This window comes from Orbicella franksi, chromosome 3, assembly GCF_964199315.1.
Source record: "Orbicella franksi chromosome 3, jaOrbFran1.1, whole genome shotgun sequence".
In the NCBI taxonomy this organism is placed as follows: domain Eukaryota; kingdom Metazoa; phylum Cnidaria; class Anthozoa; order Scleractinia; family Merulinidae; genus Orbicella; species Orbicella franksi.
Window position 1 is genome coordinate 21,042,080 of NC_138147.1, and position 25,167 is coordinate 21,067,246.

At 39.4% G+C, this 25,167-nt stretch overlaps 2 protein-coding genes and 3 pseudogenes across 4 annotated transcripts in view; 3 read left to right on the forward strand and 2 right to left on the reverse strand.

Moving 5' to 3' along the window:
• The window catches only part of LOC145482671 (endothelin-converting enzyme 1-like), a 434,574-nt gene that overhangs the window by 297,116 nt on the left and 112,291 nt on the right, over window positions 1-25,167 (forward strand). The window lies entirely within an intron of this gene.
• On the forward strand, window positions 2,539-8,989 carry LOC145482697 (uncharacterized; annotated as a pseudogene). Its single transcript, XR_014048799.1, has 2 exons — window positions 2,539-5,854; window positions 6,626-8,989. The product of XR_014048799.1 is annotated as an uncharacterized LOC145482697 (transcript).
• LOC145482412 (uncharacterized) lies at window positions 10,126-13,884 on the forward strand (annotated as a pseudogene).
• Window positions 12,055-18,500, reverse strand: LOC145482413 (uncharacterized; annotated as a pseudogene).
• Window positions 21,523-25,167, reverse strand: part of LOC145482693 (oxysterol-binding protein 2-like) — a 157,658-nt gene continuing 154,013 nt past the window's right edge. For both annotated transcript variants that reach the window (XM_081461332.1, XM_081461333.1), the window contains one exon: window positions 21,523-22,412. In XM_081461332.1, the coding sequence (XP_081317458.1) occupies window positions 22,298-22,412 (115 nt within the window). In that variant the 3' untranslated portion in view covers window positions 21,523-22,297. The remainder of the gene's footprint in view (window positions 22,413-25,167) is intronic.

Sequence of the window (25,167 nt, forward strand, 5' to 3'; positions counted from 1 at the left end):
AGATAAAACGAAACTAGTGATATTCGGCAGCCGGCAAATGACTGCTACAAGAGAGATTAAGCATGACGTTACGTCAAACGGCAAAAATGAAACTTTTGCCTGTCTTCAGCTGTCGGTACAGAGGAGTGAAAATATTCGTATTTGCGGTGAATAGTAGGAGACATTTTTCTATTTTTGTGTGATTTATTTAAAGAATAGAAGAAAAGAATAAAAAATTAGAGGTAATCTTTGCCGTCTGCCGTAAACGTCATGCTTAAACTCTCTAAGGTTAGCGACTTTAGGCGATTTCTATTAGGGAAGGAACTCGAGCCCGTTAAGGCTGCAAGAGACCTTGGCGTCACACTGGACTCTAGCCCAGTTCCTGAACTCTCCTTTCTTCCCGCCCCATATAGGGGCTGAACCCGGGCGGGTTCAGCCCCTATATGGGGCGGGAAGAAAGGAGAGTTCAGGAACTGGACTAACTGGACTCTAATTTAACATTTAATGAGAATACAGTCAAACCTCTATTAAGGTCATTCCTCACAATTGCATCGCGCATCCATACTGCGCATAATTTATGGCGTCATTAGCGCGCGCTCGTGCACGTGCATATTGAAAACATGACGGAGTTGCCTTGATATTGAGCTCTGTCAGTTGAAAAATGGCTCTGGCCCATCAACGAGCACGGGCACCCCAATTTTTTTTCCAGTCATTGTAATCAACTAATCATAAGCTTTGCGTGAGAAAAGACTGATCTAATTTCTACTGTTGAAAATTGAATAAATAAGAAAAAAAGCAGATACACTGTGGTCTTTTCTATTTTGCAGTCGGTAACCACGTCAAGAAATTTGGTTCAAATTTTTAATCAAGGATTTAGCTTTCTGTCTGAATCAAAGTTAAAATGTTTATTTGTGTCCGACACAATGTATTGACTGTAGTTTAATGCGTGTTGTTATGAGTCTGGGCTCACAAAGATTTTACAATTACTGGGAATGCGTTTTTATAATAAGCATTAAATAATGCCAAAATGGGGCATTTTCAATGCCTCAATGCTCCTTAATGAGCATGGGCACCCCCCTTTTTTAATTCAAAATTGAAGTTATCATATGACAAATATTCAGTGGACAAAGTTTGAACAAAAATCCATTGTCACTTTTGTTTCAGAGGAATTACCCTAAGTAGTCATCCCCCCCCCCCGGAAATACAAGCTTAATAAAGGTTGACCGTTTAAAAGAGGTGATCAAAATTATGGGCGTTATGGGGCGAAAATTGAGCAAGAGAGCAAAAGTAAGCGGGCAATCTACATTTATTGTTCGTAACATTTGTAGTGCGAAATATATCCAAGGAGTCCACGCACTAGCCAACAGATTTTATAGTAATTTTGTTCGTAAGGCAAGCGTCGAGCGTCTTTGAATTAAAGTGGATCATTGACAGTTTTGGCATCTCATTTAACATGAAGAGCAAAAATTCGTTATGGTGATTTGTGGTTGCATAACGTAGATCAACTTAATTTGTTGAAGCACGTCATTGACTGTGTTCTGCGACAGCGAAAGTTCCTCGATGACCAAAAAACTGTGCTCAGGTTGACCACCTAATGTAACAAGGTGACCGTTTAACAGAGGTGCATTACAATAAAATCAGTCAATTGGGAAGTCCAACCGGTGACCGCGTCCGCTTAATAGAGGTGACCGCTTGATTGAGGTCAAATATACAGTAAATATGTGAAGCGAAATTCGGGAATTTACTATTTTGAAATATCTCTTTTCGTTCCAGAGCTAGGAAATGGATCGTATCTTCTAACAATTTCATCGTGTCTCAAGGGAAATGGATCGTGCCTTGGGGAAAAAGGATCGTAAATCAATGAAATAAGTCGTACCTCCAGGGAGATGGATCGTACTTCGAGAGAGCCAGGTCGTGTAGAGAAATTGATCGAAATGGACGGGAATTGGGTCAGAAGTCTGAGTCACAAGCTCACTTTGCCTCTCTTCACTATTCTTGTTTTTTTCTGTGTTTCGAGTTCGAAGTATTGTCCGAAGTTCTCTTACGGAGAGGATTTAAAAAGTGCAATCTAGGTATGTACGTTCGAGTTGTTATGTATGTTGCTCTACATGTGTTATGATCTGAAAAACAAAAACAAAACAAGAAAATTTTGGAAAATGTAGTGTTTCAAGATCACTAAATAATACCCTTTGAAAATTGCAGGTGGTTGGAAACAGTTTTCAACACGTTCCAGCAGTTATACTTTAACGAATCAATAGTAACGCTCTTTATCAACTGAAACTTACCATATTAATAGCACACAAATGCCCAATCACTGGTAAACAAGTTTTGGTAATCTCCATAGCATATTAGGTTACCATGTCAACGATACAGCCTCTTTAAAACACCCTTACTCTTAGTTTAAAGTGCTTATAATTAAAAAACGGCTTGTTTGAAACCCATTTTTCATTATCAAATTGTAATACGTATGTCAAGATAAAACTGTTTGCAAAATTTTTAAAAGATCTGTTGGTAGGATTCAAAGGCATTTTAAACTTTCTAAAATTTAAGGTAGCTCTGAACCCTACCTACAGAATTTTGTAATTTCAGCTGATAAAGTGTAAAGGTATTGGCATACTATATTTTGCTTCTTTGACTTCAGCTCAGTTTTCTAACAGGTGCTGTCCAGGACCTTTGTCTTGACGTGTTTGGCCGTGAAACATTCCGAGAAAAAAGTCCTGGAAAACCCACCACCCTGCATATGCAGAATCATAATTATTGCCAACGAGCCAGCCGAACGTCTGGCGGCAGAGAATAGTGCCGCGCGAAGAATACTTTATACAGAAAAATTCTCGATCGAGCTTCGAAAAGTGTAAGTTCATGTTATGTACACTTCGGTTTGAGCGAATTGCAAGGACGGAACTATTAGAACCAATGAAAAGACGTGTTAGATTTTAGTTTTTAGCCAATCAGGAGGCGGTAACAGGACGCGTTACCTGGCACATAAATCTGCAGACCGTTGCGGCGTTGTTGATCAAGCCTTTCGTCCTAGAAGGTGTTTTTTTTCCTTCGCTATTGTGTTTGTCAAACTGTGAACAATTTTATAGGGTCTGAGAACTAGAGTAATATAGTGGTGAAGAGACCAAAATATAGAACCAACATGTTTGCTACTGACTTGAACCCAGGCCTAGTCAATCGATGAAAATCGATATCGGAAATCAATCGATTCAGTATATATCAATCGATAGAAATCTCAAGCTCATAATCTAATTGCTTGATATCGGGAATCGATAACAATCAATAACTCACAGAAAAATTTCTTTATCGATTGCTATCGATTGGCAAAAATCGATAACAATCGATAATTCCTGTCTTCGGGAATATCGACTGTTATCTATTTTAAAAAATCGACAATAACCACCCGGACTATTCAAAGATGGCGTTGTTATTGTGTAAAATGATACCTGGGACAACATAAGACTATATTTTTCTTTTGGCCTACTCCGAGATCTATTCTTACGTTTGTTACTTAATGCAAATAATTGAAACCACTAGAACACTGACTCTGTGGTTTGTTTTGCTTTCATCTTAATGCCGACGCTACAATGAGACTGGAGGGTTTCAGGCTGCTACTCTGGGCAAAGCTTCTTCCGGTGTCATAAACTAGCAGAGAAAGATGTAAAGCCCAAACTGTTTCTGCCTGTTGTTTCCGTACTTGTTATTTTGTGAATGATTGTAAAGATACGCAGCTATGATAAATTGACTCAATAAAACTATTATAGACAAATTTTGTCAAACATTTTATCAGTGTGACTTGGAATTAAAGGACAAAAATAATTTTCGATAACAATCGATAACAGTCGATACTAATCAATGAATCAATCATTGTTGATTTCTATCGGCAATCGATAATTCACAACTTTTTTCTTCATCGATTTTCATCGATTGTTATGTACTATTTCAAAAACGAGTGCGGGGGTTTCATCGGGTTTCCAAACGTGAGAAACCACAAGTCCGCAGGCCGAGTGGTTTTCTTGTTTTCGAGCGTTTGGAAACCTGACTGATAAAACCGATGAAGCGCGAGTTTTTGAAATTACTCCTGTAACGAAGAAAATTAGTTTAAATTATCATTTGAATAAGTTTTCACAATTCAAATATTATATTTGAGACGTGAAAATGTGATTCTATCACCTAATTGCTGCTCTGTGACAATTTTTGAATATTCATCAATGTCACGTTGTTACCTAGCTCTTTGTCAGTTCTGAGCGAACACGTTGCTTCGCAAAGCAAATGGCAGAGTGCAGATTTAGACCTCCTAAAACTCACGAAGAAGAGGAAAAGTGTGTGGCCAGCGCTATTGCGAGGTAACGTGTGCGTCTAGTCTGTTAAATGCAGGGGTAGATAGCTAGTTAGTACGCCTTAGAACTGGGAATTTCTAACGTTAGTGCCATTTTAGGTCGGAAGTGTACAGCAAGGTTGAAAGCGAACCAAAAGACGAGGTTGTCACCATTGAGCGAGAATTTAAATTTAGAAAAAGAATGACCCTTTCTGTTTTGGGGAGTTTGATAACTGTACCGTTACATTTACAGTGCGTTTACTGAAACCGGGGCCACCCAGACAATGAAAACCAATCAGATAACAGAACTAAAACAATAGATTCCAACATTTTCAAATCCAGCCAATCATATGTCCTGTTTCCAAATCCAGCTGATCAAATGTCCGATACAAAACAATAAAATCTCAACTTGTTCGTCGTGATGCTTACGCGACTACGGTGTTACTTATCAATGAATTGTCAAGCTCAAGCCGTTAGTACTTTCCCGTGTTTGCGGGTTTAAGAAGAATTGAATTTTATGCTGCACTTTCTATGTGATCGTCGGTTTGTTTTGTGCATGAAAAGAAAAGCTGCGTAAGAGTGTCACTCGTAAATATATATTGCCAGTAGAGTGCGTGGTGTGGGGTTTGAATATTGTCGCAGCTGTTTAAAAGAAACCCTTGAATAGTCTCTGTGTAAGGAGGGCTCCTAGCTATGGCGCCGTCTTTTGTTTTTGCCCGAGTGATTTTACACTCTGAGGCTTTGAAAGTACAAGGCGGAAAAAAATTCGTTTGAATTTTCGATGAAGATGATATTTCAATACACCGATAACCCAGACAGGGAGCTCAAACCCCGAAATGTACAGCTCCTGAGACAGTGAACGCGACAGTTTTTCCAAGAACTGCGGACAACAGCAGCGGAATTTATTTTGTAAAAAGAGCCAAAATCTATTACATTATTCTAAGATTTTAAACGACAACCGTAAAGATGATGTTTGTGTGGCCGTACGTTCACAGTGGAAAACGGTCAATCTAACGAATTTGTCACGGTTGTAAATGTAAAATCTAAAGTAACACAATAATTTCTAACGCGAAAGTACTAACGGCTTGAGCTTGAGACACCGTAGTCGCGTGCATCACAACGAACAAGTTGAGATTTCATTGTTTTGTACCGGACATTTGATTGGCTGGATTTGAAAATGTTGGAATCTATTGTTTCAGTTCTGCCATCTGATTGGTTTTCATTGCCTGGGTGGCCCCGGTTTCAGTAAACGCACTGTAACGTCAGCAGTAAATAATTTAGGTTTAAAGTTTGTTTTGTAAAATGTGTGATTAAATAAAGTTGTTTACAGTCGTTTTTTTCTTGCTTTATCAATATGCAGATTAAGAAAATTTGCATCCGTGTTTGTAATTATTTCAAACACGGCCGTGTTTTCAACTCATTTTTCATTGGGTTTCCAAACCCATCAACCTGACCAGAATAAGGTGCCCTGGTTGGGTAAGAGCTGCATGAATTATTAATGAGTTTGAGAACGATTGATTACGCCTGGCTTGAACCAGCGTGTTCGTCAATCGAACTAGCGTGTTCCCTCTGACTTTGCCCATATCGAACTGAAAGTTCAATCGGCCAGCGTGCTTTTACAAACTCTCGATCGAATACAAATATTCAGGAAAACTGACTAACAGTACCGGTATTCCTCGAATCAGCGAATTCACAAGTCGAGTCGAAGCACTCACAAACTTCCCAGTGTGTTGTTACAGTTTAATTCACAAAGTTATTTATCATTATACTGTGTTTATCGTACGTAATATTCTCACTGATATTATATAATTACAATATAAGTACTGTGGGTAATATGAAATTTTCCAGCCGATCATGTTTATATTATTTTCCAACTTACGAGAAGCTCACGCATATTACGAAATATAGGGAAAGAAATTTACAAAGGAGAATTCCCCATGCTTCACGCAGAGGCTTCCTTTCATTATAACAAATAAAGAAGCACATATTATAAATGTAAATATAATAGTCAGTATGAACCTTAACAAAAACAAGACCACCTCTCAACAGTCACAGGAGATGAATAACAATGGAAGGCATTTCATGAATTATTAACGCACTCAGGCAGGTTTTCTTGTGCCGTTGACTCTTTTCTTGAACTCGCTTTTGCTATTTTTAGAGATTCGTTACAACATATTGAGCGTAATGGTTTTTCGAAACCTTACTTGAAGCAGGTGTGCATTTACAAAGTTGTAATGTGGAGACAGATATGACCTTTATTGAAGAGCCTGTTTGGGTTTATTTGAGCCTATTTGAGACAGCATTGTAACTCGTTTGCTACAACATATGCAGATGCTGTATTAGTGACATATTTACATGAAGTACAGTTGGAGTTATGACGCAGCAGTTGGAATCCCTTTTTCTGATAAAACAGACGAATCAGTTTGTTAATTGTGCAACAACGAATACAACTATATTATTTTGTTATTTACATTACTTTCCAAAACTTGGGTCACAGCCTATTTGAAAATTATGTTTCTGAAGCAATACTCCAAAGTAGCAAAGGACTTTTCTGTGATTTGTGTCAACACCATTCTGGAAGTGTTTCAATGCTGCAACATATTGTTACGCTTCCAAAAGTTTTAGTTAAACAGAACTCGCATCGACCTGCCTCAATCAAGTATACTTTCCTCACACCGTGGTTGTATTAGGTGAGCATTATGAACTTAATGGCATGGTACGCTGCGCAAGTCATCATGTTACTGTAGCTATAAAAAATCACACTGAATGGATATATATCGATGATTTATGTGTTTCAGTCAGAAGTTTCACAGTGATTTACAGACAAACATGCCCTGCCAAACAGCTCTTTCACTGAGAAAAACCGTACAGAGTGGAACACAATCTCGAGACCCTGAGATGTTTTTTTAAATCTGGCAAATGCAGCATTTAATGTCAAACTGAGCAAAAAAAAAAAAAACTAAACAAGATGGTACGTGTAATGAGAGAAAAAGGAGACGATCACAGATATAAGAAATTACAGAGCAAAAAAAGGGAAAAGAAATAAGTGAAACTGACAGGAGGCTTAAGTTGGATGCACAAACCAAATATATGGAGTAGTCAGAAACAAAAGATCAGATGAGCTAAAGAAAATGAGTACAGAAAACAGTGCAATAAGGAAAAAAACTGACTACAACTGAATGAAGCAAGTAGACTGAGAAAAAGGATCAAGGACAAAGAAATAGAGAAGAAATATAGAAAAAAAGAAAAATAACATGAATGACTCTGTGTAAAATACAAATTGTTAACAATCGCAAAAAAAAGAAAAATAACATACATGATTTGTGTGCAACGTGCAAATTGTTAACAACCATGTTACATGTGAAGAAGAAACAGGGTTGCATGAAGAAAGGACAACAGACTATCCTGTACTAAGTCAAGATCAATATCTATCACTATTTGGTGCTAAAAGGTATGGACAACTTCACCATCAAAATTGGCCAGCAATTAATATGAAGAGGTTTCACAAGTCCATGATTTTCAAAATCTGACATTGCCGAGTTTGCCATGAGGCATGGCCATTGTTGATAAAAAAAACAAAACAAAAACAAAAACAAAAAGGAAGCATAATATGTCTGTTCAAGATGTGTAAGAGATAAGAAGAGAATAAAACGTTTTCAGCTCACAATAGTATGATAACATCTCCAGTTCCAAAAGAATTACGTCCAACCCAAATAGAAGAGATATAAATTGCAAGCGCTTTTCCAGTTATCAGTGTTTACGCAAAGCCAGGTGGACAAAGAGCATATAAAGGTCATTGTACTAATTTCCTACAAGATATCTAAGTGCTTGCAGACACATTGCCAAGATATCCCAAAGAACTCCCTATTACAGTCATAACAGTGAAGGGCACGAATAACACTACTAAAGATTTAATTGTGGGAAAACAAAGAGTTTTTATGGCTCAGCAGTGGTTAGCTGAACACAATCCTGTATACAAAAACATTCAAATTGATTATAATTGTGTCATCTCTACCAAACAGTGAGGATAAAATAGCCGCAGATAGAGGTCCACTTCATCCTGATGAAATACCATCCAATTGTGAAACAGAATTAAGCAGCACTTTATTAAATCCTGTAGTTCTGAAGCCACAAAAGCAACTAATAAAAGACGAACTTTTACGGCAGCACAAAGCTGCATGGACTAAGAGGGAAGCCAAACCATTAAGTGAATTCAAAATTCAACCACTAGCAACTATGGCTTTCCCCACTCTTTTCCCTGATGCTATTGGAGATCCAACTAACACTGCTACAATGCGATATGCAACCTTGAGTGAAAAGGTAAAGCACATGATAAAGTTTGCTGAGAAAATTAATAGTGAATGGGGATACAGATTTGCACGTCATCCACGATTTGCTTACTACGCATTCAACATGATTCAAAGGCAAAGACTTCTTGGTCAGGGGCGTATATTTCATAAACAAAATCCCGGTCTTGCCCACCTAACTGTTGAACAACTCAAAGAAATGCTTACTACCAACAGCTATTCTGCACTCATGTCTAAGCTGATGCATTATGCCAAAAACATAACTGGCAGCAGTGGTTATTGGCAAAAATAAAAAAGAAGATTTCAAGGCTACAATAACCTAACTAGTGAGACAATCTCAGATAGTGCAGAGTGTAATTTACGGCTCTGATGCAGTAGTCACACAGGTCCTCCTCATCCCTGCTGTTCTCTCCCTTGGTAGTCAACTAGCCCTTTTCCCCTTTGCAGAGTATGATGAGTGGACAAAAACTTGGTAAGACATAATCTTAGCCGTGTGTATGTTTAATGTTTGTGTTTCGCCCAAAAATAACTTACAATTACCGTTTGTCAAGACAGTTTTAAATTTATTGTGGTATTTTATCTTGAGTTCGTTCGTTTTGTAGCATTACTTTTCAAGCCAACGTTTGTAATTTGATACTTTTGTTTTCCCCGCTAATGTATGCAACAAGATACCTTTGTTTCCACGAAAATATAAGAAAGATGTGTATTTTTTTAACTTACTGCTGGAGGTAAATGGAATATAAAAGTTAAATATCTGCTGAAAAGTCGAAGAGGAACGATTTTGTTCAATTCAAAACGTAAATTTTCATTTCAACTATAAACAAGAATTAACCTAATTATCAAATAGTCACGCCGAATCACGGAATAGTGCGTTCTAATTCTGTTGCCAGCCGAGTTGGTGTAAACAATAAAACCACATCAAACTAATACACAATGCTATCGAGTAATACAACTAAGGAGCGTTTCAACGAGAAGTATTGAAGGTAGAGATCTTTACTTGACCGAAATTATATCCCACATCGGTGAGCGAGTCACCTCATCGACTGATGAAATTAATGAGAGGTTTCAGTAAGTGCCACGGAGTCTGCGGCAATAATAACGAAGTTTCTTCTGTCACAAGTTTACTAGTTTTACATGTAACTAACGCGGGAGAGTTTCGGCTGAATATGACTTTGGGCTCTCTTTCATAGAAGAGGAAACAAACAAGCTGCTAAGGAGAAGCAATATGTTCCGATTCTCTATTCCAACCCTGGCAAACACACAATAGTTATAAAACAGCAACACGACATTTCTTGAATCGAGCTAGGGAAGATTCCAGAAGATACGCAGTCACAGTAGCATTCTTTGCACCAAAAAAAGGAGAGCTGACGTTACCTGAAATATAACTGCTGCCCCCAGCCAAAACGAGAGTGTGATATCACTCATTACAGAAAATAAAAAAAGCGTGCACCTGAACTCGAGAACAGAGTTTATCACACTAGCAATGCTTGAACGCATGCGTCTTACATGTTATGTTCTACCACAATGGAAACCACTCAACATTCGTAGGTAGTCCCGTACAAAATGTATCTTTCACCTAACATATAGTCGACTTTGACGCTAACTAAACTGCGCATGCGTTTGGAGCAAATTGCTTTTGTTCTTAAGAGAATGGCAGCACAAGGATAGCATGAGATTTGCAAACCATATATATTTTTGTCATATTATGAAGGAAAGCAACGTAAGAAGGACACGTTTTGCGTAGTGCACTCGGATACCTACCCCACCCATCCCACCTTCCCGCAAGGCTAATTGATTAACTGAATTTAATTAATTAAGCACACATTAAAGTTTACTCCTTATGGCGTTATGGCGTCAGTGCTTAGTGCCTTAGCAAACAGCAGCCTCCTAAACCATCCCAATAGTGCACTCTGCACTAAAAACTGACTCCAACTGACAGACAGAAACAAATATTTTGGGCAATCTGCATCTCTTAGATTGGCTCTTTTCTGAAAGAACTGATCGTTTTGTTAAGTTTTGGTTGAAGGAATCATTGTAGTATTTGTGGCATTGTTATAGATACGAATATGCAGTCCAAAGAGAATCAATCCATTGTCGTGGAGTTGCTAAACTGAAAAATGACCCAGGATTATGTACCCTCACAGAGAAGGCCCTTAAGGGATACTTAGCTTCAAAATTCAAAGATGAAAACCAAAATAAGCTAACTGAAGAACAAATTCTCAATATTAATAACGTTATAATACGAAGGTAAAGAAGCTGAGGCAATTTGTAGATATGTGGACTTTCTGTTGTCCACCTGGAATCCTTCCTCTCCTGATGACGGATGGTCACAACCAGAACTTCACCCATGTCAAAAATCATATCTTTCATTAAAAACCACTGAAATGGCAGATGATTATTTACGTTTGTTAAATTCAGTTCAGAGACATACTACATGTAGTTAACAAATAAAGAAGCCTCGACTGTGCTCTGTTCTGTTGTAAAGCACGCAGGAAGCGGTAGAGCACGAAACAAGTGTAGGGGAAAACACGAGACGTAGTCGAGTGTTTTTCCCTACTTCTTGAGTGCTCTATCGCTTCCTAAGTGCTTTACAACAGAACAGACCACAGTCGAGGCTTCTTTATTTGTTTTATGATAAAGAATCAGATAATTTCCCCACTCATTCGGCTGAATTTTCAAACCAAACTTTATTTTTCCAAACGAGCAAAAGTGGCGTCAGCCGTGCACTGTTCTCTGATAAAGCACGCTAAAATAAGCCAATCACAATCCTTGTTAGAATTGTTCAAATAATTTGATTGGCTAACGAAGCGACACCTGTCAATCACAAACTGGACTTCAGCTAAGCTTTCAGTTTCGAGTAGTTTGAGCGGCTTTCGAGAGAAGAACGATGCCTTCAAAGTTCGCTTTTAAGTTAATTTTGTAATACGGATCTAAAGGCAGGTAACGGTTTATAGTCCAGAGGAATCCGGCCGTATTGTGGACCATGAAAACGTGCACTTTTCCAGTCGAAATTACGAAACGCGGAGCTCAAAGCTTGTGGATGAAAATGCGAAATGCCGAGTTGAATTTGAAAGGAGCTACAGTTATTTACGGCTTGTAGCCGCATGCAGCAAGATTGCCCGAACTAGCGTAAAAGTTAGAAAGACTTAACGGCTCCCACTGGTTCTACTCCGAGCACAGAAGAGAATATCAGAGCACGTTTTGCACTGACGACTCGTCGGTTTACTTCGCTGAGATGACCGGAGAACGAGCGTTACTACACTGCATGTAAGTGTTGTTTGAGCAACTGAGCATTTTTAATTGTAAATTTACAAAAATATAGCTCATCATAAACAGAGACAGTTCAATGGTTGTTTTCTGTCGTTGTTTTACTTCTTAGTATAATTTCTGCCTTCGTAACAAATATGTCTTTATCGAAGCACTGTTTAGGTTGAGAATTTGTTTATTTCGCTACAGCTGTACAAGTTTTGTCGGCGGGAATCTAGTAAAATTTGTTATTTTAGTACAGTTTTAACACTACTGTAGCTAACAATGGTCTCTGTGAGCCATATTTACTGCAGAAAAATAGCTCGCTTCCACTGCGTTTATCTGAGTCACAGGGGATGTTTAATTTGGGTAAAATTTGTCAAAATTCCGAAGCAAAAATTTGGAAGCCAACTTACCGTCATCAACCCGTGCTCTGTTTTCTGATAAAGCACGCTGTTTCAGCCAATCAGAGCGCGCGTTATATGGAAACTTCATTACAATACTAAATATTGTCTTCGACAAAATGACAAATCTGAATTGCATTGTAGGTTTAACTTTCTTTAGGACGACTGTCCTGACACCAGACTTGATTTTGAACCAATACATACAAAAACTGGTGAAAGAAAATATAAAGCTGTTATTGTCCCAAAACGGAATGATTTTAGATAGGAAATCGTCATCAACCATTACAACTTCAAGGGTGGAGAGCACATTGGGATATATAGATTATCATACCCGTCTGTAATATCTTGTTAAGTACACATCAAAAGCTGAAAAAGCATCCTCTGTGGTCAAAAATGCTTTCACCAATGTTGTGAACAAAATGAATGGCACCTGATACCCCCAATGCCCTTAAGCAAATTATGCTCAAAACGGTTGGTCAAAGAGACTACTCTATTCAAGAAGTAATGCATCATTTATTGTCTATAAAATTTGTAAGAGCAACACATGAGGTTATCACTGCATCATGTGATGGATCAAGAAGAGTGTAGCTTGGAGCAACTAACGAAATTTGTACTGTTTCTTCAATAGTTGATATCTATGCTGAACGTTGTAAGTATCTCAAGGTAGCCCCACAGTTATTAGAGTAAAATTTTTACGAGTTTGCATCAAGTTTTCAAAACTTCAGCAAAGAGACAAAAGTGTAATTGTCAAAACCTACCCTTAGCTAATTATTCATGCAATCCAAAAAGTGAAGACTATGGTCTGTTTTGTAAATATCGGTTGCTTAAACACAAACCCTGGCAGTGTACACCAGATGATGCTTGGGATAACCTTGAACAAGGTGATGAGACATGCACAACACGTTGGAAAAAATTCTTGCTGATACTGCAAAATCCTTAGTCCCTGACTGGGAAATCAAAATGCAAGCTGTAACCCACTACGTATACATAACATCCTCAGACGATGATTCTCTTGAGGAAGATTACCATGCTGACAAAGAAAGAGAGGAGAGGATGCTTATGGCAGAATTGACCGCCCAAACACCTGATATTTCTGAACAATCCACACCTGTACCGCAAGCATATTGACATCAAGTATATCAACACTGCACAAACGATGAGATAAATGCAATGCCTACATGAATAAACAGAGAAAAACAAAACAAGAGCTCACTCTTCATGCGTAACAAGAATCTTAGATACTTCAACTTTGAGTAAAATGCAGCAAGTAGCTTATCACGTTATTTCCAATCATTTTGGTAATAGTCAACAAAATCCTCTCCGCCTTCTTATTATGGGTGTTGCAGAAACAGGAAAAGGTTATGTCATTGATTCCCTTAGAAATTTGCTTCAGGCAAAATGTAGGGTCTAAGCTTACACTGGCAAGGCATCTTTCAATGTTAATGGAGTAACCCTACATTCAATGCTTAAATTACCTGTTGGTTCAAAAGGTCACATCTCAAAAAGCTCACATATTAAAAAAGTCTTAGTAAACATTTTTGTATTTGTGCATACCTTTAAAAAAAAAAAAAAAAAAATTAAAACTATCAATGCAGCCACGAATATTTCTTTTACCGTTAACATGGAAAGATAACAATTGAATTATACATCAAAATTAACAAATGATTTTGAAAACCTTTCAAATTTCATCTTATACTTTAAAAATACAAACAACATTGTCAATGCTTTGTGCTAACAAAATCAGTGATATTTAAAAACACTGTTAAACATAGGCACGCAAGGCGTGCAAGAGTTATTTTATGTGAATTAAAAGCCCCTGGACGTAGCAGCACTCAGTGGAGTCTTGACAGCTATGATAACGTTAATCTAATCTCGAATTTACTCCACCTTAGGATATGTGATATCAAGCCTACTTTTATCAAGGTTTGATTTTAACAGTCGATAAGTGGCTTTGTTTATTACAACTACATGGAGCTGTTACCAGCAAGACAACTAAGTGACAACTAAACATCATCCAGTCTGCAATAGTAGCTAACGGTAAACGGCAGATCGGTGTTGATTCTGGATAATTTTTCTGACTCATTTTACAACAAGAACCAATTAAATTACAAAACTTTATCAGTGTTCTCATTCATAGCTAGCCGTCGGTAATTTCTTTGATTTTGACAGAGAAAACCATTTCAAATGAGTATCTCAGTATTGATTTCAAGAAACGTTTTAACGAGAAGACAGTATTACTCCATAAACAGGGCTACTTAATTGAGACTTTGTACAAACATAAATGGTTTCGACTTAATTCTTTTTTCGTGAACTGCACTTAATGCAGATGATATCGATGAGAACTGACTTGGCGAATACCATCACGCACGAAAGCCTCCTCACCATCGCAAAAGTGTATTTTGCACTAAAAGCAACAGTTCCTCTCCTAGAAATCACCAAGTTGTGGAGCGGCTAAGACTCATTTCATTCAAAATGTCAAGTAATGTGAAAAGCAAAGCCTTGATGACATGTTAGTGTATACAAAAGACTATGATTAATCGGCTGATTATCGAATTTTGAAATCTTTTGAAACCCATCTAAAGTCCTAGGCTTAACCACAGTTAACGCAGCATCGAAAATGTGGGAATACGGCCAATACAAGAATACTTGTGTCTGTGTATAGAAAACATAGGCACGCAAGGCGTGCAAGAGTTATTTTTTTGTGTGAAGTGTCGGAGACAGGAGCATTCATGGTACAGTAATGATTTGGTTAATTTGACACTTTTTTTGGTTGCGATGTTACATCGGTCATGGTAGGATAACTAAATAGTAAGCCATAAAATGTTTGACTGAACAAACTACAGTAATCTGACACGTGTCCAGATTAATGTAGATACCATCTTATTTTCTAACAGGCAATTTGATTCGTTCTTTGATACAACCCGCACTGTGATTTGTGTGACATGCGCACATGCATAACTCCCTCACTCACCGATCACATAAGCCTTCCAGTCCCCCAAGAGGAATTTTCGCTCAAAAATACTCAAGTTAATTTACAGACTTTTTCGCATTTTATACGAGTTGTAAGTTTACCTTTTCACACAACACAACGTAACGCAACTTCACCGAAAATAGGAAGAGAAAAAAACCTCTGACACGTTGAAAGTCTGATTTAATTAAATTGCACTTTAACTCGGTGCCGCGCAGTCTTCAAAGAACGTTTGAACAGTTTTCATACTTTTTACCTTTAAAAATATCGGACTGAAATGAACGTCATCAAATAAAACTATTAAACTGCTACTGCAGAGACGTAAAAACCGTCCAGAAATGAAAGCTTTTTTGTTTAATATCCTGGGAACAATAGCCGATAACTTGTCAGCTCTAATTGAATTTACTCCCATATAAAAAACAAAAGTGTTAAGTTACCATTTGTTACTAAAGATAGCAAACATCTCGTGAGAAAGAGTGGTGACGATTCGTCCGCTCTAATTGAAATTACTCCCTTGTGAAAAACGTGTCAAATTACACTTTGTGACACAAAACAAAAATATCTTGTTATATTTGCATGCAACAAGAACAAAACAATCGTTACCCGCACTTACTATTGTAAACGTTAGAACTATTTCAAGTCTAAAGTCTCGTCCCCTCTAAAACATGTCCTAAGAACTAGAAGCGACGATTCGTGACCTCTAATTGAATTTACTCCTTGTGAAAAACAAAAGTATCAAGTTACCTTTGTAACTAAAAATAAAAATATCTCGTTGCATTTGCATACTACTAACTCACGAAATGTTTCAAACCTCAAGGTTCATCTCGTTCATTTAACTAAAATCCTCAGCCTAACCCACAGAAAATGTCGAAGTAAACCCAATATATGAATACTTCCTCCTCTTTTATAGAAGAATACATATGGCCGTTCTGACTTTATCGGGATCAAATCTTCTCACATACCATTTACCTTTACAACAAGAAATTTGATTGGCTGTTTATAGTTGATCCAATCTGATTGGTGTGACATACATACATCTCTCACTTACTCACTCATCCATTGACCCATCCATAACACACCCGACACGCCGACTAAGAGGTATTTTTTTTACAAAAAAAATAACTCAAAAATCGGGAAATCTTCACAAACATGATTCACCTCTACAAGCGGCAACTTGATTGGTTGTTTAAAGTAGCCCCAATCTGATTGGTGCAACATACATACATCTCTCACTCACTCACTCACTCATTCACCCATCCGTTGGACCGCTCTAGACATACCCCGGACCCGTTGACTAAGAGGTATTTTTTAATAAAAAAAAAAAAAAAATGTTGTTATTTTAAATGTTGAATGTTTATAGTGGTCGATGCACTTAGCTACAACTAGCTAGTTTTCAGGCATGCCCCTTAAACTGAATGAAAGAAATATTGCCAATAAACATAACAGGCTTAAAAATCCCAACTGGTGGGAGGCAGTTGGGTATTTACAAGCATGACCGAGGAGTTGAACTAGGGCCTACCGAGAAACAACTCCAGCTTAGTGGTCAGAGCGGGACTTGAACCCACGACCTCCGGATTTCAAGTCCGGCACCCTAACCACTTGGCCACGCTTCCTCCACAAGGTTACTATACTGTTTACAGTAAACAAGGCTTTATAGTAAAATGTTTTGAAAATTGAAGAAGATCATTCGGCCATTGACATGATAGTCGACAGCGGGACAAATGCATTGGCAGCTGCTGTCGTAGATGCACCACGCACAGAGTGAGCTTTAAAACTTTGACTGTCTATTCCTGCTGCACTTATAAAGGTTTGGAGCCAATGCCCCAACGTTGTAGAAGTGATCCGTTTGTGGGGGCGTTTAAATGAAATAAACAACTTATCGGGATAACGGGTCGAACATTCCTGGATAATTTTAGATATTGTCTAAACCAATTTATGGGACAGAGCTTCTTGTCTTGGTCAAAGCGGGCAAAAAATGCTTCCGCTGGTTTACCTGCAGTGCCAGTTTTTCTAGGGACGGTGAGTTTGAAAGACACCCCTTCTGGAAGGACGCTGCAATGTCTGAGATCCAGGGAAGCCAAGGCGGAAATCCGTTCAGGACAGGTTAATGCAAACAGGCTGACTTACTTCATACTGAGATAGCTTTAACTGAAAGGGTGCTGTTTTTCTCAAAGAAATCATGTATTTAATCATAACATCAACATTCCAAGTATGGGAATAGCTGGGCTTTGGAGGACGTTTATTGAGAACTCCTTTAAGGAGCCCAGTAACGTAAGGATGCTGACCCACTGAAAAAATCGTCTATCTTTGGATGAGTTGACGAAATAGCAGAACGAAGGACGTTAAGTGATCGGTATGCTAAGCCTTCGTTAAAGAGTTCTGTTGGGAAAATTAGAATGTCACTTATAGATGACGAAAGTGGATCAATTTGCCGTCCAGAGATACGAGGTGGAGGTACGAGTAGCTGCGATGAGTAGATCGGCAACGTTTGTTGCAATGCCCTCAGCTTGGAAACGTTGGTAGAGATGTGAAACACGGCCAAGTGAAGGCGAGGTCGGGTCCGGTTCAGGTCGGTTGGGTCCGTTAAGAGGGTTGGACCGTTCGATAGCAACACTGCCTGAGACATTAGAAGTCTCAGCAGAACCGGCCACCAGGGCTGGGCTTGCCAAACTGGAGCAACGAGAATTAGATCCGTTTGGTCGATTGTCACCTTCGTCAGGGATTTGAATTTCAGATTGAAGGGGGGGAAGGCATAGTCCCGTAGAGGAGCCCAGGTTATCGTAAACTGATGTAATCTGCGAGTTGGTTGGTTAGACGACTCGCAAGCAGATCCATCTGACAATTCAGCAGAAAAGGTTGAATAATTGTTGGGACCAACTTCCACTCACCCATGTCCTTGAATTCTCTGGACTCCTTGTCCGCCGAGACGTCGTCTCTTCCTGGGATGTGAGAAGCTATCACAAGGATGTCTCTTTCCTGACACCAATCCCACATCTCTAAGACCAGAATCATAAGTTGGGGGAACGGGTACCCCCTTTGTTGTTGATGTAAGCGATGGCGGTCGTGTTGTCTAGCTGGAGAGATACGGTTACGCCATTGGTTTGAAGGGATTGATGATCTGCACTCTAACCTTTCTTGGATGCGTCAGTTGTTATGATCATATCCGGCGGAGGAAGGTGCACGGGACTCCCGTTTGCATTGAGGGTTTGTTTCAACCACCAAGCAAGTTCTACACTGGCACTCGGTGACAGGGCAACCAAAGCGTCGTAAGGACTCCTGGTTCATTTGTAGGCCCCTTATCAGATCTGACTGCAAGTGACGAAAGTGTAGTGGAGCTCGCCAAATGGCTACTAGGTTTCGCAATTTGATACTTTGAGAAATAAGCAGACTGTGACAACAGTGTAGAATTTTGTAAGCCTTTTCTGCCCGGAGTGATGTCATCATGCATATTGAGTCGATTTGGAAACCCAAGAAGGTTATCACTTGAGTTGGAATCAGTAATGATTTCTTGAGGTTTATTGTAAAACCTACCGACTGAAGGCGTCACTACCAGCTGAGTATTTTTCACAGCTCCCTCCATTGTTGCAGCCAAAAGAAGGAAGTTGTCCAGGTAAAAAGGACTCAAATGGCCTTCCTCCTCAGGAATGCGGCAACAGGTTTTAGAACTTTCGTAAAAATTCTGGGGGCTGAACACAGGCCGAATGGAAGAGCTTTGAACTGGTTACATGTTCCCTTCCAAAAGAAGCGAAGGAACTTTCGGAAGACTCGTGAACAGGCACAGAAAGGTAAGCATCTTTTAAATCTATATATATTTGTCATTTTAAATCTATATATATTTGTCATAAAATTTCTGGTAAAAGCAACGTCTTTTATTTAGGCAACTGAGGCTTTCCGTCTGGAAATGCTCGTTTACGATGAACTTGTTCAAAGAACGTAGGTCTATCACCGGATACAAGAAACGGGCGGCTGTAAAAAACTGTCTCTGGTAAAAGGGGTCTTATGTATGGCCCCTTATTGCAATAACTCGTTCACTTCCTGGTATATTAGGAGTGCCTCCTGACCCGATGTTTGGGTAAATGGTGGAAACTTATCTTGTAACCTGAAACAAATGAGAGAATCTGTGGTACCGATGTTAGGGTTCTCCAAGACACTATGCACTCTGAGAGTCTGGCTGACGTCCCTTCTGGGGAGGGGGACGAAAAAACCCGTTTTCTTGAATGAGGCCCTTGGTAATTGGACTCAGATTTAGAAGGGTTTGAATACCCAGTGGATTGATACTTGTTAAAGGTGTCTCCTCGATGTCTGCTTTAAGACTGGGAACTATTACTACGTCTAGAAAAGGATTTCCCTGTAGTCTGTGCCAAAGTTTTCGTGAGACCCTGGCCCCCTGACAACTTGGCCTGTTATGAGGCCAAGGAGGGGAAATCATCTCCAAATAGCCATGATTTTACGTTAGGCAGAGGTAGTTCCACAAGGTTTGTTCTCGAACGGTTTATGACTGCAAGGATTCTCTGTCGTCTCAGGATAGACAGCTGAGCATTGGCTGAGCCTAAAAGGCAAAGAGCTTGTTCAAAAGCTACTTTAATTTCCTCATAAGGTGGAGCTGAATCATTTTCGATACAATCATAAAGGCCGCAAAGTGGGCCTGTGGCAATTAAGAAAGCACACTGAACATTAAACATTTCCTTATCTTTTTCTTGTACAAACTTTTTCACTTTAAATTGTTGATCGAGTTTTGGAGCAGAGAGTGCCTCCACTTCAGGAGTTGCCCAGTCTTCCAAAATAACAAGAGATTTCTGGTAAGATAAAAGATAATTTTCTCCGAAAATTAGTATCCAGAAACTTGGAGAAAGAGGCTGATGCTTTCCGGGAGGTTGACTTGGCAGATGTCTTAATAGACTCTGTTGGTGCCTTAGTAGGCGCTACGGGTGCCTGAATAGGCTCTACGGGTGCCTTAATTGGCTCTACGGGTGCCCCAACGGGCGTAGTAGCAGTCTTAAAAAACACTTCGGTCACCAAAGATTCGCTAACTCCAAGCCTGATGTTTCACCAGCCATAATCGACAAAGCATCATCATCAGTATCTGCAATAACTTCTGGCTGATTTGCTCGGGACTTAAACGAGTCTATTCGGTTGGAAAGACGTTCAATCGCCTGAAGAATCTTCTGAAGGAAATCATTTTCGTCCTTGTGCCGTTTCGGCGGGGACCCTTCATGATGTAAGTCAGGCAACGAAACAGAGTCTTGGCGGAAAGATGGCGACCGAAAGCGAGACCTTTTACGCGACTTGTGTCTGCTATGGGACATGTTCAGCGATTTTAAATATCCTGAAAAGCGACAAATATCACCTAAAAGAAACCTTTGTGTAAAAACACAGAGGTATAGCCTAAAAAACGGTTAGAATTTGTAAAAAGCAGGGCAAAAGCAAAATACCTGCCGAATGGTTTGAAGCACAAGGAAAAAAGCCACCGAACCATCATGGGAACATGAGATCTAGGTCCCAGGGCGTTGTGGGTATACTCAAGTCCCTTTTATTGTTTCTTTAGGGGGGCTCACCCTTCTGTTGGTGTTAAAAAGTGGTTTGAAGCACTAACCGGGAAATTCCTACCATTTGTTGTCTCATATATTTCGAACGGAGTCTGTGAAATATAATCTTTGCAACAGAAAAGAATCAAGTAACCGTCAAACTTAGTATACATAAATTCCTTTGCTACACAGCACACAGATTATCTGCTCGTTGGCACTCTATCGATAGGTATGCCTAGGTTTATGTTCGATATTGCTTTTCAAGCATCTCTCCGGGTTTACTGAACAGCAAGATTTGGTATGGTAAAGTCTGCATATGAACATAGTGGCCCATCAGACCAGTGCTTATCTGACTTCCGTAGCATGAAGCGACAAGTAGTATTTTAATGCACTTTGGATGCCGGTACCCATTTATACTCCTGGGTGGAGAGATACACTGTGAAAGTAAAATGACTTGCACAAGAACACAACACAATGTCCCCGACCAGGGCTCGAATCCCCACCGTTCGATCCCGAGTCGAGCACATTAACTACGAGGCCACCGTACTTCCCACAAGACTTGCTAAGGAGTCGTCACGCAAATTTCAAAGAGCCGGCTTGTTTAAATGATGAATATATGAAATGTTGAGCACTTAACTAAACTGATCTGATGTGCTGGTGTCAGCTCTGATTTCGTTCGCCTGCGTCAGTTTGAAATTCACGATCTGATCACGGCATTCATTTCGCACGCTTTCACAACTCTGTTCTGTGCCTGTTTCTAGTTCACTAAGATCCCCTCTCGAAACCTCAAAAGTTTTATTTTTACAAGATCACTCTCTACAGACACTTTTCAAAACGCTTTTCTGTTAGATCGGAGAGCGAACTCCGAAAAAATCATTCAACACTATTCAAATAAACCATGGTGAATCAAAAGAGTATCTACTCTGGTCAGTAATCGTATGTTGACGCGGTTTTTGCGCTGCGCACCAACCCCGGCACCAACAAACTGAACGCCTGGTAGAGGCTATGAGCAAAGGAGCCTGCGATTCAAACTCCTGACCCAATTCCTCCATTTCTCTTGTGGTACGACACAGTTCCCTGTACGACCCAGTTCTCTTGAAGTACGATCCATTTCCCTGGAGGTACGATCAAATTGTCAGAGGATATGATCCACTTCCAAATTTTGTTCCAAATCCCCCTCCATAGGTATTGCTGTACTAATGTTTAGTTATTTTACAAAACACTCACCAGCTGCCACGCTTCTCTAAAATTGAAAAAGTTGTTCAGATAGTATGCTAGTTATCCATTGTATTAAATCTGACAAATTTGGTAAATCACCAGAAAAGTAAAAAGTCAAGGAAAATCACAAAATGTGTAATCAATTCAGCAGAATCCTCAGATATAAGTCGAGACCATACAATTACTAAGAACATGTTTAGAAAAAAATCACAGAATTACTTCAACTAGTGCTCTTTCCTCTTTTTCTGTTGTTTGTAAATCTCTATTTATAATTAGCTTCATGCTAATAATGATAAATGTTTAACAGCTGTACATCGCAGCGTCAAAGACGCCCGTCAGTAAATATAGGGTGAGTCAGGAAAGTGGTCTTTTAACCTCGCCTGCCAGTAGCCTCCTTTGTACACGTAGCAGAATGTTCCAGAATCAAGGTCTTCTTTGGGTACAAACCACCTAAAACACCAAAGAAACACCAGTTTAGAGACTCAAAGGGTAGAGTACAGTTCACTAGCATAATTCTAAGAGGTGGGATCATTGAAATAGACTCTTTTGTTATAAGAATATATTTTATAAGAATATCGAGGCTGAAATTTTACGAAATTAGGGGAAGTTATGTGCGTTTAATGCTTGCAGGCTGGCCCCCAAATCACTTTAACACCTTCCAGACACCAATTACATTCGAAAATACAAATGTCATACGCTGTAATCTAAGAATATTCAGGAGAATATTTTCAGCCTAAAATTGGCAGAAAAATAAAAATATTCAGCCTTGGGCGGAAAAAACAGTAATATTTCTTATATATATAAATCAAAGGAGACCTATGGTCAAACTCGTGGATTAAGTAATCTAGAGATGAAACATGTTGATGAACTTGCAATTACTGGTGTATTTTTAAAGGCTGTTAAAACAAGCGGGGTTCGTACCACGCAAGGTCGCACTTATCTCAGAAAGCGTAGGCTTTTTTCGTTGGCTTTCGTTGCACACATATTACAGAATAGCTAGGGTGGCAAAATTGCAGCTGAACATGGAATGGTAATGGCTAAGGGTTCTTGGGTCACACAGGACACTCCTGCCAAAAAAATTATTAGACTACTCCCCCCCGCCCCCCCCCCCAACACACATACACTCAGATCTTGATGTTGATGTTTGTCTGCCTGCTGGGAACATTTGCATGTATTCAAGTCGTACGAGCTTGCAGACCTTTTTCATTGCATTTCACTCAAGGCTATAGGTAAGGTTTCTTATGAGACAGCACTTCTTTTCCAATGTGGAACTGCTTGTCTCTATATATATTGCACGTAAAATACATCAAAATAAGTAGCCTCTTTTGCAAGCATTTTCAGTGTTGATCCAAAACATCTGTCCACCCATAAACATGTGCTCCTACGAGCTCACATGGTGTTTCTTTCCCTTTGTTATCGTTTCAATCAGGAAGCAAGAGTGTAAACACAAGACAGGGTAAAAATCATTTAAGCTTATCAAAATCAAGTATTTGGGAATTTTTTTCCAAGTTTATGTGCATTTCACATTCCACTCAGAGTTCAGATCAATATACTAAAATAAACAAGACAAGTATAGAGAACACAACTTTAATCTAAACTTAACTCGATGTCGGTTGAACGTGGACTACTCAACATGAAAAAACGTAAGTACTATAAACTGCAAAGCTCTGAACGAAGATCCAGCTTGATTGAACGTTGGATCTCACAGGAGATCTAATCAGCCAAACTTGAAAAGTAAAACGATAATACGTCAAAGACTACTGCAAGGCTGACACAAGGTATATTCAAAACAATGTTTCGGCTGGCCTCAGGTTTAGATGTTACTAATTATAAAAATGAAATACAATATTATATAATGGTGCCGATGTTTGTCCTGGTTTCGTTCATTGAGAAGTGTTCGTTTCGCTCATATAAGTTCATTAAGGTCCTCGAGTAAGACACATTCTCATCAAAGCTTACCACATTAGTAGGCCACTTTCCAGCAAACAAATGCTCATCTCCTGGTCATTTTGAACGCCCGGACGAGTCAAATGCTCGTGAAATTCAGCGCTCAAGTTGGCCGTAGTACTAATTCGAACATTCGAAGTCAATTCCACTTCAGTTTAGCGAATTACACCTAACATTAATGGTCGTGTAAAAGCTACAAAATCATCAATTCGGGCTGGCACGATGCATCCTTTGAGTAGTAACCGCGCAAACACGATAGCAAGGCTCGCGCTGACTGCACGGTTACTATTCCAATATGGCGTCGGCCTCGGGTGCTCTCGTTCGGGCCGACTAATTACGAACAGTGTCTACACCTCAGTGAGTGAGTGAGTGAGTGAGTGAGTGAGTGAGAGAGAGAAAGAGAGAGAGAGTGAGTGAGTGAGTGAGTGAGTGAGAGTGAGTGAGTGAGTGAGTGAGTGACACATTTGCATATCGGAGTCCCCGCAAAAAACACGTTTCTACGCTTCGTGTATCCACGAGTTTAAAAATGTATACTGGTCAATAAGATAACAAGAATTATTGGCCTAAACATCAGTAATGGGGCTAAAAAGGATTTTTCACAGCCGGTTTATATACATGTAAAGCTCAAGTTTTGCCAAGTTTGGAAATGCACAGAAAAAAGAAAATCCTAAAATATCTATCTACATGCCTGTCTGCCACACGAAGAGAATGAACAACAATAAACATGACGAACAGTAATGAACACAACGAAAAATCAGAGGCAAGCTTGGAGTTACTAATGTAACAATAGCGCATTCCTCTCGAGAATTATTCTAAATGGTGGTTATATGGTGATTCTATATAATTACTGCGAATAATTTCGTGTTAATTGGCGCCCACACGAACGAGTGCACATGTATACACACCATCAAAAGATTTTCTTTGAGCTAAGCTCGACAGAGAAATAAATAAACGTTTTCTCCTTGGTCTGTTCAGAGACCCTCTATGTTGTCTTGAGTGCATCAAGATCACAAGCTCAGAGAAATATTAACTCGGCGCATGGGACACACGTGCTAGAACACGAGGAGGTGTGGCTGGGGAAAGGTCCGGAATGCATACTTTGGGCTTACGGCTACAATCTCAGACAAAAAGTTGGGACACGAAGCAAGTTCTCCCCTCCCCCCACTTACAATGTCGATAATCAGGTGATTTTTTCCCTTTTTGTTGAAAAAAAACACGACATTTTCCAACACTGACGAAGGGGGATACGTGATCCAGC